This window comes from Pecten maximus, chromosome 9 (assembly GCF_902652985.1).
Source record: "Pecten maximus chromosome 9, xPecMax1.1, whole genome shotgun sequence".
Taxonomy (NCBI): Eukaryota; Metazoa; Mollusca; class Bivalvia; order Pectinida; family Pectinidae; genus Pecten; species Pecten maximus.
The window spans coordinates 28,399,793-28,415,583 of NC_047023.1; the positions used below are offsets into that span (position 1 = coordinate 28,399,793).

Below are 15,791 nucleotides of genomic sequence, written 5' to 3' on the forward strand. Positions count from 1 at the left end.
AATGTATTTCCTGTTAACATCCGGGTAACCAACTTGGCGGCTACTTTCAATATGGCCACCTTGTCAAGTCACTGCAATTCTTGCAGCGTTTACTCACGGACTGTTGTTGTCAAGATTTAATATGCAATTTGAAATGTATGTATACGGTAAGAATCTCGAAATGTCAATATTTTAAGCAAATAAGTCAAACGTATAGTTGTGCAGCACAGTGTGGTACAATTACTCGCCGGCATTATTATTGAAAGTTCAAGTTCATTCCTGTTTCCATGAATTTAAGAGAGCTCGCCGGTATATTCTTATGAAAATATGCATACGTGTTTTACCTGACTCAAAGACTGATTTGGTAGCGTTATCTTTGATGATCAGTTCAGGCATGTGGTGATATATCTTTTTCTAAAGGACTCCCCCAGCTGAACACATGACAGATTAATGCAATGCAATACAAAATATGTATATGTACAGTATACAGTACAGTAAATTTGAAGTTCTGTATATGTTGTCCAGGGGCATATAGTAGCTATTAAAAAATTTGTTAAAAGCATAAAGATGCAAATTATCATAGTTTGTACTACAGTACTGTTTAGACTCAAAACTGTTTTAATTTATGTTTAACATATGCTATAATTTAAAAATCTACCATATAAGGAAGGGTTGAATTTGTGATGGTGGTCTTTTCTTCAAAGCAGTTTAATTAGGCTTGGAGATGATAACACTTTCTGTCTTTAGCTACTAATTGAACTAGATATGTTTGAGTAAAGAAGTAAATGCAAACAAGAAATATCTTTAAAAAAGATAAACGGCATAGTTTTAACGCTGGTATATATAAAACTGCTGGTGAAATAGATTAACGAACTAATGTGTTTCAGCATGGATATCAAAATTATATCAGTTTGAATCCTTTTGGTGAAAATAAGACTGCATTTGAATCAGGAATATAATTTTATTAATGTGTCATTTGAAATGATACATATCCACTTATTCAGCTTGTATTCAATCTTAACTTTGTTTCGATTTTAACTGCATATCTGCATTTTGCATTTACCGCTACATTGACCAATCACATGCTTCATCTTGACCAGTAACGCCACCTGTTGCGTCATATCCGAGGCCAAAAGAATATACGGCTATGCCGAAAAATGTCTTGTATCAGACAATGCCAAAAGGCCTAACAACAATCCTTAGTTCTTGTCCACTATGATAAATAATTCATTTCGAAAGAGAGTTTCTAAATTTATGCAGTATGCATACTGTAAAGCAGTTTATTGTATAATATATCTAGTACACAATATTTAATTTGTACTGTTCATGTAATATTTGGCTCTTGAAAATTTCATATGGATGAGTTATCAGCTTCAGAGTTCAGATGAAAGTCAGTTAGCTATATGTAGTTTTGCAGCAAAAAAAAAGCTCTGACACTATTACTTGGAGCATTCTATAATTGTAGTAGATTATCACAGCTGCTGGAACACTTGTCAGGATTTTTTGTCTGTCGGGAAATAAGTGGTTAATTAAAAGGTAATTTATTAAAAATTAAAGTGTACCATGCTTATATATTACATTATACATCAAGCTTAATATTCTTCTGCTTAATCTTTAGAGTTTCAGTGCAGTGTTCTTCATTATGTAGCTTGCAGTTTTCGTTGTTTTGTTTTATTTAGATGGAGAGAAAGTCTTTGGGTAAAACTTGACTTCTAACACAAATCGATACTTTGAGACATCTAGATCTAGATCTACCAAAATGGGGGACGCACTGGAATTGAAGCAGATGTTGTTCACCAACCTACAGCTGCTGGGATTTGATTCTGGAGCCATGGAAGCTTCCTATTGTGTACCATTTAATAAGTAAGTCTTGTCTAAACATCACCTCTTTATTTGTGCTCTTATTTAGAACATATATGGAAAAGCCCAGGTGAAAGAATAGAAAAGATTGAATATGAAATTAACAGGCTTAAATATGTTTTGAATTCATATAAAAACATTGTGTTTGTAAATCATTATTGTATTAATGGTTTGATTGTAGATAATCAATTCTTATTTTTTCCAGAAACATGTTTAATCTTCCAAACAAGAAAGGAGCTGAAGTAGTGCTTTATTTTCTTTTTAACAAACTCAATCCAATAATGTGCAGAGAAGAATTCAGGTATGGATGAAACCGTTGCAAAAACTTATTATGATTGAAAATCATTCAAATAACTTAGTCAACAAATTACAATGAAATATCAGTGATTATAAGTTATTAATAATAATGAAATTTCTCTATATTTAATGATAACATTGAGAATTTTGTCACAGCAATGTTAAATGACATTGTTTTTTAAGAGAAAAAAAAATAATCTACTCTGTTACACTGTCCTTAAACATGATGCCACAATCTGTATGTCATTTTGCAGAGACTGCTGGCCTGTACTGGATAAACAACAAGAACAACAGTTCCGTAGAACTTGTCACAATTGGCTGGTTAACATTGCAAAGGTAATTGTCATGTATGTAGACTAGTATGTAACAAAACAAACTGATGGTAGTATTAAAAACAAGGTTCATATAAACTTGAAAAGACACAGAATTCAGCCATGAAAAATCTTGAATTTTAGCTTTGGCTTTGAAAAGCCTTTAACATGAAAACACATCCATGGTCATTGAATTTTGATATTTCAAACACTTGTAGTATGTTGAGACATCAATTTTATGTTGAAAAAAATTAAGTGTCATTTGAAAATCTCCAATAAATACAACGTATCAATAAAATATCAGTATATCATCATTAAAAATCTGCCAGAAATAAAATGATCAATTTCTCGTCAACTCAAACAGAAAGTTCAATATTTACAGACTTATGGTTTTCCTGCCCATTTTCGGCCCAGGAATGGGGTTATCTGTCTCGCATATAAACTTAGTATTCCTTCGCCATAACAGCCGAGCGTGAAATGCCTAGTATTATAACTTGAAGAGTCTGTTCAATTAGCCATTAACATTAACTCCATATCTAAAACAGGTGTGGAGGTGTATTGATATTTTACTAACATTTCTCTTGTGAAGCATATATATCTTTTAAATTTTTACCATTGCAGACAGAGCCAGATACACATTTGCCAAGAATTGTTGCCTCCCATTTTATGTCACCAGGAGGAGACAAATTCTACAATCTGCTGTTTCACTTCTCAGGATATGTACTGAGGACAGTGATACGGACAGATAATGGTATGTCTGGTGTAAATTATATCCATGTAACTCACATTTCTCAATGGAAACTGGGTCACGTTCTTGACTGATTTACATCTTCACCTATTTATTTCCAAATGTAAGAACAACTTTTTTTAAACAATTACAGGTGTGAAAGAATTTGAGCAGCTGCGGTACCCTCAGTTATCTACTCAGACTGCCTCTCTAGGTGATGTGATGGCCAAGAATATTCAATGTGCTGTAGTTCGTCTCCGAAAGAAGTTCCTTGAGGAGTCACAGACTACACTAGTTTTGAACAGAGAATGGAAGGACTATGCTAAGTAGGTATATCTTGCATAATCTAGAAAGCAAAACCAGAATACTAACCTCTACTATCCTGTCCTGTTCTGTCAGGTTTCTTTAAGTGATGGTTTTTGGTCCATTTAGAACATTGTTTTGATTTTAAAACGTAGCAGCATTTCGCAATTATTTAATAATATTTTAAGGTGTAGGCAGCTTTCTGTTGTAATAAAATCTGCTCTTTATGTATACATTTGAGGCATGACTGGCTAGCTGTGTACAGATTTTACCTTTATTGTTATTAAGTATTCTTGGGATAATGTACAACAGATAGATAATGAATTACACTTTAAGATTACTGTAATTGAGCCTTGCCTTGTGTCACAGTGAGTTGGTAAAAGATTATCGGAAGTTGTCCAAGGAGGTGAGGGAAGGAGAGCACCTGGAACGTGTCGTAAAACAACGAGCTGCTGAGTCAGCGATGGTGCGCGGCAGGTCAGTGTTGCTAGGTTTGTTGCCATGGAGTTGATGATGCATTAACTGCATATTTTTATTATTATCAACAATAATTGAGAATTATCAGTCAAGTCTTCAATTTATAAAACACAAATTTAGGGAGAGAATTACATTGAAAGTTGAAAAAAGCAAATTTTAAATTCTTTGCAAAAATTGTTTAACTTGCTTTTCTTACAGATTAGGAATTTTCTTTTTCTTTTGTTTTTAATTAAGCTCTTTTCAAAGCAAAGTAGATAATACTTGTAATGAATTCAAGCCTAATTTGACATGTCTGTCTCACTTTAGTCCTGTAAGGAGGAGGAGATCAGACTGTTATGACAATGAATTTGACCCACAATCCACCAAACGGACTCAGAGAATACAGCAAGTATGTATACAGCAGCTTCCATGGTGTATGTTTATAAAAGTACACACTTACAGATCTCTGTAATTAACCATTTCACTTTCATTTAGTTGTATTGGTTGATACTATTTGTAGCATTGTAATATTGCATACTAACTCAAATTTGCAGTCTCAGATAAAGTGAAGGATCTTTTCTGTAAAATCCTTGTGATGAAATTAGTTTCAGATTATATAAGCCTTGAAAATAAATTAATTATCAAGAAAGTCAGTTATTTGGATTTCATTTCTTACGTATTTTATGGAAAATATGCACTTGCTTAAAACATCAGGTTTTATAATTTTCCCCAGGTACGTGACATGTGGAAGCAAGTTAATGACTTCTGCGAACGTGAGGCAGCAGAAAGAGAGGTTATAGAATCCATTGTGGATCGAACCTTGAGTCAGCATAAAATTGATGCTGCAACCATCAATATAAAAGTACCAGACCTCCTTCTCAGAGAGTGTGAGCAGGAAATCAGACGGGTAAGTCTGGATAAACAACATGGAGTTTATTCAATCCTTTCTAGTTAACTTGTAGATCTGGCAGGTAAATGGAGTTTATTCAATCCTTTCTAGTTAACTTGTAGATCTGGTAGGTAAATGCTTATTGGAGTTTATTCAATCCTTTCTAGTTAACTTGTAGATCTGGTAGGTAAATGCTTATTGCATGCAATTCATTTAAATCTGTCTTGCTTATTTTTACGCCTTGCTACCAGTAAAATTGCTAATCAAGTTCTACATCTGATTATATTTGATGGCCTTTGGTTTAGGTTGATGGGTAGAAGGTCACACTTAACCATGGATGAACTAAAAGAAAACTCTTATGTAAATGAGATCTCTTGAATATCTCCACAGATTTAGTTAATATCATGACACCAACTTCTATAGGCGATTGGAGTTTGGTGCCAATGTTAGAGGGTCAAAGGTCGCACTTGACAACTTTAATAAAATGTACAAGATGTGTCACAGAGTCAATTGATATTTACAACACAATTTGGTATTAAACATAGATTTCTACACTTCCTTTCCTACTCGCGTTGAGGCTAATGATAGCAAACAGCTGTAGCAGTTCTTGTGACTATAGATTAACTAACAAGTTCATTACTGTTACAGAGGCATGTAGACAACACATTTCATGGAGGAAAACTGAACCTGGTCAGTCTTCTACAGTTATGGAACCTCTGTCTGCATCTATATATAGAAAGGTTACACCAAGGTAGGTAATACCACATTTATAGGGTCTGTCTACATCTATATATAGAAAGGTCACACCAAGGTAGGTAATACCACACTAAAAGGATCTGTCTACATCTATATATAGAAAGGTTACACCAAGGTAGGTAATATCACACTAATAGAGTCTGTCTACATCTATATATAGAAAGGTCAGACCAAGGTAGGCAATACCACACTAATAGGGTCTGTCTACATCTATATATAGAAAGGTCACACCAAGGTAGGTAATATCACCCTAATAGGGTCTGTCTACATCTATATATAGAAAGGTCAGACCAAGGTAGGCAATACCACACTAATAGGGTCTGTCTACATCTATATATAGAAAGGTCACACCAAGGTAGGTAATATCACCCTAATAGGGTCTGTCTACATCTATATATAGAAAGGTCACACCAAGGTAGGTAATATCACACTAATAGAGTCTGTCTACATCTATATATAGAAAGGTTACACCAAGGTAGGTAATACCACACTAATAGGGTCTGTCTACATCTATATATAGAAAGGTCACACCAAGGTAGGTAATACCACACTAATAGGGTCTGTCTACATCTATATATAGAAAGGTTCACACCAAGGTAGGTAATACCACACTAATAGGGTCTGTCTACATCTATATATAGAAAGGTCAGACCAAGGTAGGCAATACCACACTAATAGGGATCTGTATACATCTATATATAGAAAAGGTCACACCAAGGTAGGTAATACCACACTAATAGGGTCTGTCTACATCTATATATAGAAAGGTTGCACCAAGGTGGGTAATGCTACACTAATAGAATCTGTTACCTGTAGGTTTTCTAGATCAGTTTATCTTGGTTGAGGGATGAAACTGAGTGAGATGATGCAGAATGTCATCCCAAGAATAAGAGTAGTCAAAATCAAAATTGAATGAAACTAAATTAACTATTTTCATTTCCAAATTCTTCAATTTGACTGAATTACCTCCTTAGTGAGCTGTGTGTCTGAAAAGTAATTGGATGTAACGTCACTTTGCACCAAATGATCTGTAAAGGTGACAGATATATTGGATGACACTGAAATATCTAGCACATGAGATTTCCTTTTCATGTACAAACAATCGATATTGGACACAGACGAGGAACGTTTGTCTACATTTATTTTGTACATAGAAGATCACCAAGGTGCTCCCTCTTCAGTAAAAAGGGGTATATATTCACTATGCAAGACATTCATCTGAGATCTTGTGGTCTCATAACCACTTAACAGATTATATTCACGCCTACTATCAACTTCTGTAGTGCTAAAGTTGATTGTGATGATCGTCAGTGAAAGTTAAAAGGTCAAAGATCATATTCAGTACATTATATGAATTTGTATATTTATATACATACATGAGCACCATTTATATGGTCAGCCTCCTCCCCTTGTCACTATGCTTTTATTACATAGGATAAACTTGTTTTGAGAATGGTGATATGTATATAAATCAGCTCCTCATCAGTGTAAAATGTTTGGTTTGTATATTTTAATCTTTGACCCTCAGCTGTTCCATTGCAGGACAATATCATTACAACTTACAAACATTTGTTAATCAGATCAAGGATCCTGTCATACTATAATATAACAAATATTACCCAGTGTGCTGTATGTTTACAGTAGGTGTAGCTGACTTTACAGAAGAGATAGGATCAGTCACCAAACAGGTTCACAGTAACCATGCTTACCTGACGAACACTAGGACTCTAAAGAAGGAACTGGCCGTCAACCTGCCCAAACTTAAAGAATCTGTGGAGCACCTCCAGGACAGTTTGGATAGTCGTATTGTCCAGAACAGTACTCCACGCAGTGCAAGGTCAACAGTATGTATATTATGATTAATTTACGATCAGGAATAATTAAGTTTCCACGACATGTATCTCCATACACCAATATTGTCCTGTATTTTATCGGACCCCATTTATGTAGGTGAACGAGTGTACGTAAGTATGTAATTTGAAATAGGGAAATTCAAAGATAAAAATGATATTATTTTATGTAAAATTGTGGGAATTTATAAGATTCAGATGGGAATATTGTGTAAGAAGGGAACTTAGCAGCTGGGGAAAATTACCCAATACTGGTAGTAAAAGAACCCTAGATTGGTTCCTGATGTAGACCCATATATATATATAGCTCTGCAGCCTATTGCTATCTGTTTAGTTTACCTTACCTATAATTGATGAATTGTAAATATTGGTGAAATACGTGTATCTTATTTTATAATGATATTTTTTGCATTACATAATAATGATTGTATTTGCTTTTACTTGAGACCCATTGTTAAAAAAAGTCCAATCTTTGGTAAACATATTTTGTAGTCTGTTTGAATTTATTTTCAGTCACTGGGCCTTGGATTGATGGAGCCATCACCATCATTATCCTTCACCCCGGGCCAGGCTGTAGGTGGGGATACATCCATGCAGTCTGCTTTACGTCGCACACCCCGAAATGGTTTGTCATAATGTCTCTTATTTATTTATATAAAAATATGCTTTAAAGTTGTAAATTTGGTCTCCTATTATAACAATTCACATTTCAACCGTTAAATTTTATAGTAAAACTTGTAACTTTGTTCTGTGGAAATTTTTTATGCAAACTAAAACAGTAGTAAAGTCATCTTCTTGTTAAGATAATTATCATGTCTTTATAATGATGGTGCATTTCTTAAATTTACATTTTGACACATCAGAATATTTTAAGCTTGGGGATAATATACTCATACATCTGTGTTCCATCACTCTAATGACTTATGTATCAGAAATAGCTCTATGGTACTATAATTACATTTATAATGTTTGGCTCTAAATGTCATTGATAATTGATGTGTTGTACAACAATTTTATATACCCAATACTTTCAGAAAGTACACCTGAAGCTGCCAATAAGTTGGCTGAAGGCATAGCAAAGACCGTCAGACGAGGGCAGGGAAAGTTGTTTCAGGGCTCACCTGAATATGTCCCTCAAGTCAACATTAGTTCTTCAAATGCCAAAAAGAAGTATGTTTACCAATGGTCTTTCTCAAACTTTTGTTCTCCTGATGAAGATAATTTGAAATGAAGGAACACTCTCAACTCAGTGTTAGATCTGTAAATCAGATGGTGGGCTAATGGTGGGCTATTTAAATCACCCTGCATCAATGGTCTTTGGTCCAATTGTCCATAAACAACAATACTTGTTATCACTATTTTTTTATAAGAAATAACAGTAACAATACCAAAATAAGGTTCATAGATTGAACCCAGAACAATTTAATCTACATCCATGACTAACTGGATATTTTAAGGGTGATGTAACCCTTCATTCAATGTTCTTACATGATTTTCTTTGCAGAGTTACAGTGACCAAGGTTCCCAGAAAGGTCAGTAAGATGCAGCAGAGTAAAGGTGCCAAAACCAGAAACCAAGCAGAACAGAGACAGTCCACGCCCACCAACAGTAAATCCTACAGCACTGTTCGTCCCACTCGTACAGGTACAGCTGTAGTTTCATTTTATTAGTCAATAAAAAAAATCCTTCTTTTGGATGAGATTCTTGTTGCAAAGTTGAAGTTGCTTAAAATCATATCTTTTCCTTATTATTGACCTCCTGTTATGTGGTCAGTTAAGGTCATAAATATAGATCATTGGATTGATAACAAATATAGCTATACCAGTAAGATATATCTACCCAACAGAAGGACTTCAGACTTGTATAACAAGAATTACTGAAATAAGTGATTTGAAATTAATTAAAACAATAAATTATATTGAAAAATATTTCCTGCTATGCCCAATATAATTTAGAACTTCTGAACTTCCCCATGGGTTAGATATTTTACTGGAAAAGACATTTTTGGACTTGTCATTTTCATCAAGGATAAGAAGTTTAGCTTAGTTTCTCAGAAGGAAGAAATATAATGACAAAAACAAAATAGAATAGTATAAGTATATAGTTACATCTGGGCTTTTTTGATGATTCAAGGTGGACATTTTTAGGGTGTTTTTACATGTGTAGTATGTGTGTTAGCAGGACATGAGCACTCCTACCAGAGTGCCACATCATCCTCTCGGGAGCAGTCCCTCAGCAGTGGAGATCGTACCCTGACTGGTATCACCAGCTGTACAGGGGGCAGTCCTACCATAGATAATACCTCCCCAAAACACCCCTCCCCCAGGACACCACCAACACAGGTTCAGATGTCACCTGTCGCCCTCTCTCCTAGTGACGTCATAGTTAACAGAATGATGGCTCCTAACTTCCTAGATCAGTCTGATGACGGTGAGATATTATCAATACAAATTTAATTACATTATCATCTAATTATCAAAGAATATGTAATCTAATTATAGTAGATGTAATCATTTAGCTGAGATTTCCGATAGGTAACACAAGTTGTTGTTCTTCGACCCAAAAATTAAACTGTCATGACACCATAGATCAGTAGATTAACCTTGTTTAGATCAGATAATTCAATTCTCCAGATTGTTTAAAAATAATACAATGATTTTTATGTGTTTTCTTATAAACACAATTTGTATAGCACTTTTACTACTCTATTTGAAATGTACAATGAATTGAATATTAAATCTAAATGTTAAGTACAAAAATGTAGTTGTTATTCAAAAATTTGTTTGAATTTGCTTATAGTTCAGATCAGTATTATTATTTTTTCAGAGGAGTTAATGGATACATACATGAAAAAGTCTGGAGAATTTGACGGTGTGTTGCCACCAGGTGTAGAACAGTCCCCAAAACCTGTGTTATCTCAATACCCCAGGGAGGCTAATCTATCACACCAGTCATTGCACGACTCACCCAGGTCAGAGAGAGACAAGTTATCAAGTTCCAATAACTCTTCACACTCCCACAGCTCCAAGCATTCAAAAACACAGTGCTCTCCAAAGTTACAAGTGTCCAAACATTTAAAAGACTCTCCAAGGTCACTGAATGTACATTCAAGGTCCTACAACGAGTCCCCAAGGTCACAGACATCCAAATCACTTTTGGATAGCTTAACAGGAAAAGGATCCTCCCATCACTCTTTTACCTCAACGCGATCACAGGACTTGAACAGTTCACCAAGGTCAGAGGTATCCCATCATTCCCATCAGTCCTTACGAGAAAGTGTACAGTCCGTCAGTTCAAACTTGTCTCGCCCTTCAGGTTTACTGGAGCCAGGTGAACAATCACCCAATACCAGTATTCATTCTGGCTATTCCGGCCAAATGGACACCTCAAAGTCAAAATTAGTGACTTCAGAGAAGCTCAATAAATCAGTTGAACTTGATGGTTCAAGACGCACCCTTCAGAATGATTCTTCATTTGAGCTTGAGCAGCCCGAGTTTTTGCCGTTGGACAAGAGTGACAGAGAATCAGTGCATTCAGGACTTCCAACACCTCAGTACCATTCAGACCACTCACTACCAATCAGTAATGGACCTGAAACATCCTTTAAACTCGATCTGGGGTCTCCAGAGGCAGATGACTTGAATCAGTCAGATAATTCATGTCCAACATCAGCTAGAGCTTTAATGAAGTCCCGCATGGAAGGTCAGTCAAATGAAACTTGGGTTACAGTATTCCCTTCCAATCATAATAACTATATTAAGATAAAGAAAAAGTTAAAAGTAGATTATTGAATTATTTTGTTTAGGTGAAATGATCACAAATTATGTAACTGATATTTATTTTATACAAATATTTTACCTGGTGAGCTGAATATGACTTCATTTGATACCACATGAACAATCCATTATCCATTTAGCTAAGTTTATTGGGACAGTACATGCAGATAAGGGTTCACTTAATATCAGTTCTACTGAGACATTGCTTTCAAATTTTACAATAGGATAGTCTAACAATAATGTAAAACAGATAAATTTAAAACCTAGATTAGAAAGAAAAATGTTGGGCATGGATAATTTCCATTATATAAATGCTGTATGTGTTATACAGTGTCTGACATCTTACCGGAGGCTGACCAGCCAGAACCGGATCCCATGATGATGATGGTGGCCAGTCCGTTGTCTAAAGAGGTCAGGGACATGTGGAAGGAGGCAATTAAAGAAACGGATTCCCCAAGGTCTAAATTAGGGACACGGACCAATCTTTCCTTCACAGAGGAGACTGATACAGGTAAGATCAGGACAATTAAGAAGTTCACCTCACCAAAATGTCAGTACAGGGTATACAACCTATACAGACATGTACCTTGTTAAAGTTGGTACACACTGACATACATCGGCTGTAGTCAGTGAGACGTAACCTAGCAATAGGGGGAGACATGTAGACAGTAAATCAGTATAACTAACTACAGTAACTTGTTGAGTTGAGGTGTTGTTTCTGAATATGGATGGTTGGCTGTAATAAGAATCAAATTAGAAGTAAATATAACCTATTACCATAGCCTTAGTATCGTTTCTGGTGGGTGATGAAACAAAAGTTTATAGAAATTTACATAAAGTTATTTCAACTGATAGATGTTTATGAAATTTCAAATTAACTTTTAATATGAATCTGTTGTGTAATTGAGTGGTTTTTTTTATTAAAAGTAACCATTGGGTTAACACGAATAATTCTAGACTGAAAAGTATATTAATTGTAATTGAATAATGTAATGATGATTTACACATTTTAGTTCCAACTTCAAAAGGAATGGTGTTAGCACATGTCTATCAAAACTATCAATTAAAACTGTAGTTGAAATATAAATATTTTATGAATTATATACTGCCTACCAATATTAATATATCTTGAATTAGAATGATATATTACCTAAAAATCTATCTAAACTGACTGATTACAGGACCTAAGATTGACCTGGGAGGAGGAGGAGATGGCACCTTCCTTACGTTTGAAGGTTTAGGAGAAATAGATGGAGAACAACTAGATGACATCCAACTTCCAAACATGTCTATGGAGGAGATCACAGATGGGATGCAGGGTCTGTTTGACGACCAATGGAGGTCACCTAAACTGGACCTCATCACAGGAGTCACAAGTCTGGACAGTGTACATACTGGAAGCCTCGGTGATAAAGTACATACCAAGCCCAACTTTCCTCTCACAGATGTAAAAGAAGACAATGACATCCTCATATCTCTCACCCCTCATCGACCAGTGATAGACAACTCTCTGCATCTACAGACCAGCCCCTGGCTAGCTCAAGTGGACAAGGCGGCCACTGGACAGTGGTCAGGAGGTATTGATGATGATGTTGGTGCCGAGGATGGCATTTTGTTACTAGAAGGACAAGAATTAGAACTAGTGGACGATTTAGATGATTCTTTTGTTCCACTAAAAGGAGGGTTCCAATTTGAAGGAGGAACTCCAGGAAAATCTCCAGCAGCTATATCAAGGACTTCTGTTCCGACCGCCTCTAGTGTATCGGCCAGCAATTCTGTACCACATTCATTCAACATGCCTATCAGTGGAGGGTCATTGGACAGTGAAAATCTTACTGCCTGGCTTCAAAAACTCAAGCAAACTACAGCTAACATTCTAGGAGATTCATAATGATAATATGATTTAATATGCTGTACTATAATCTGACAGCTGTCTAAACTGTTACTGTGGAATCCAACAGACTGCTGTTTTTATTGCACACAGGGTGTTAGATTACACAGCATCTATTATATAGAGCCACATAAAACATGATTTCTCATAGTGTCACCGTTAATTCATCATTATTTTTTTTCTGTAGATTGTCTAGTACCCAAAAATCTAAAGATGTTTAAACTTTCTGTGATGGTTATCATTGTGAATGTCAAGGTCAGTGTTTCTAAAATAGGACAGGCTCATAGGACCTGAGAAGTAATGGGGATGTATCATTTTAGAAATGAAATAGGACCCTTGCTTGACCTATCAGAAGTTCTTTTGTTTTTCTTTTTTTTTTATGAAAGATGTGAAGATGTTTGTTATTACGGAATGTCCAAATGCTTTTTAAAAAGTTATTAGTCACAGTGCTGTCCATTTCATCTGTTTAACAATTGTATTACACAGGTCCATAAAGCAAACCTTATGTTTTATGATAGCATTATTATTTGTATCATTATACATAACAATCATGCAGCATTAACCTGTATTTGGAGGAGTTTTAAACAATCAACTCTACAATTCAGAACAAAGACCTGAGATTCTTTATTTCAAATTGTGCCCTTCTGTATGTATTCATTATTTCATTTATGAAAAATTTCTCAACTAATTATATATTGTGGGTGAAATGTACCATAATCAAATTGTTTAACCCTGAAAAACAAGATATGATATATAATTTATGCCCATGCAGCTATTTATTCAGTTACTCTCTTAGTGTTCATGTTTGTAAAAACTGTACATGTAGCATCACTACCATCATAGGAATTACAGCACATAATCCATAACAACTTAAAAAGACTGGCTTTGCTCTATTTCTTACGTTAGATTATACAATGTATGCATTATTTTAACACATGATGTATTGAAATATTCAGACTATCATAACAATTTAAGAAGACTGCAGGCTCTGCTCCATTTCACGATGATGACTTACAGACGATGTTCTGCATTCTTTGATACTCCTGGTATCCTGCTCTGAAGCCTCTGCCAATGTCATCAGATGGTATCCTGTCCCATTTAGATGTTTCGACCCTAAACCACAACATCCTCCAACTGGTGGGTCAGCAGTGTTGGCTGATCAAACCACTAATTGTCTGTGTTAGCTTCCGCATTGTCTTGTTGTTGCCATAGCCAGCACGTTGCACTTTTGAAAGCTCCATCAAACGTTTAATGTCTGCACTGAAACACTGATATGCTCATAAAACCCTCTCCTTACAATGAACACTGTATGCATAATCTCAATACGCATACATGTGATATTTGTGTATTTGATAATAGACTTTCCTTCCTGTTTGTTTATATTAGCTGTTAAAATAGTCATTTGTCGCCTATGCATTCCACTGCTAGTGAGTAAACAATGAAATTTCAACCAGAGAAAAAAGATTAAATGAAATTAAACAATATATTTGATTAGATATATGCTCTGTACACAAAGACCAGGCTTATTGGTGGGAAAATTCCAAAGAAAACATTACTTTCATAGAGCATGGGTATATAAATAACCAGTAATCTGTAATACGTTTTTACTTTACAATTCGTTATATTTAATATTTTATTGATATTACTTAGAAGTAATGTTCATCTTTTGCTACCAGATGTATTCTTGTTCAGATAGCTACTTGGTAGTAATGATTTATAACAAACTTTTATATTAGCAACGAATTTATAATATGTGTAATTAATATTACATAGGGAAAGTAAAACTAGACACAATGTTGCGGGTATTAATCTCAAGTAAAATATTTTTTGAGTTTTCTATTGCACTTAATAATGGTCACAATATAGGATATAGTCTTAATTCGAGAGTTAGCATTTATTGGTATTTCTACTGATCTACAATACAAGTAGTTTGACTTATAATCATAAATAGTTATATTTCTTGGATTATACAGCAGAAAGATCCATTCTGCCATGTCTTGAATATTCTACGCATTTAACATATCTTATACAGGACCAGCCTTCAGATCAGGCTGTCAACATATAACAGTCTCAGAATTATCCACTTTTGGAATTTCCTCTTTAGATCCAGGTTTAGTCCTCTTTTTTTTCTTTGTTTTTCCCTTAAATCCCTGGAATGAATATGTTTCAATTACACATCAACTTTTATATTCAAACTTACTCTAGTTGACAGAAAGGCCAAATCACAGAACTTCAATGAAATTTCCTTAGTATTTATATGACTTCTTTTTTTAAAAATCACCATGTCATAAAATGCTTTTAAGTTATTGGTTGTTATTTTATTGTTTTTATACCCTAGGGTAGAATCCAAATTGTTACGTGATAATCAGTTCGATTACAAGTTACAAATAATTGTATATAGCACTCTAGCTGCCTTGAAAATCATACGAAATATTTGAATATGTTTTAGCCATTCTGCCAGTGTCATTGTGGATGAAGTGCATTCATCAAGCCATGAAAAATCTGCATACTTTTAGGCATTAAAATATTAAAACTTGTTTTGTGTTGAATCTTGTTGTCAATTGCAAAATGCATTTACGTATACATGTACAGTGGTTTGGTAAAAACCACACTTTAATTGCATCAGTTTTTAGACTTATTATATCCTCCACTTTATTAAAGGGTATATATAGTAATCATTTTGTAATTATACAGTA

The 15,791-nt window shown here is 34.7% G+C and overlaps 1 protein-coding gene across 3 annotated transcripts; it reads left to right on the forward strand.

Moving 5' to 3' along the window:
- Positions 1 to 34: 34 nt before the first annotated feature.
- LOC117334504 lies at positions 35 to 15,632 on the forward strand. 3 transcript variants are annotated; one of them, XM_033894165.1, is made up of 18 exons: positions 35 to 146; positions 1,659 to 1,842; positions 2,045 to 2,140; positions 2,391 to 2,472; positions 3,069 to 3,198; positions 3,329 to 3,500; positions 3,847 to 3,954; positions 4,261 to 4,342; positions 4,667 to 4,840; positions 5,471 to 5,573; positions 7,220 to 7,422; positions 7,942 to 8,053; positions 8,463 to 8,598; positions 8,933 to 9,072; positions 9,607 to 9,858; positions 10,255 to 11,130; positions 11,536 to 11,715; positions 12,386 to 15,632. In XM_033894165.1, the coding sequence occupies exons 2-18, from the start codon at positions 1,739 to 1,741 to the stop codon at positions 13,093 to 13,095; spliced, it is 3,660 nt and encodes a 1,219-aa protein (XP_033750056.1). In that variant the 5' UTR covers positions 35 to 146; positions 1,659 to 1,738; the 3' UTR covers positions 13,096 to 15,632. The 3 variants fall into 3 exon arrangements, with proteins under 3 accessions (XP_033750056.1, XP_033750059.1, XP_033750057.1); XM_033894168.1 differs by having other exon boundaries at positions 9,610 to 9,858; XM_033894166.1 differs by having other exon boundaries at positions 35 to 135.
- The last annotated feature ends 159 nt before the right edge of the window (positions 15,633 to 15,791 follow it).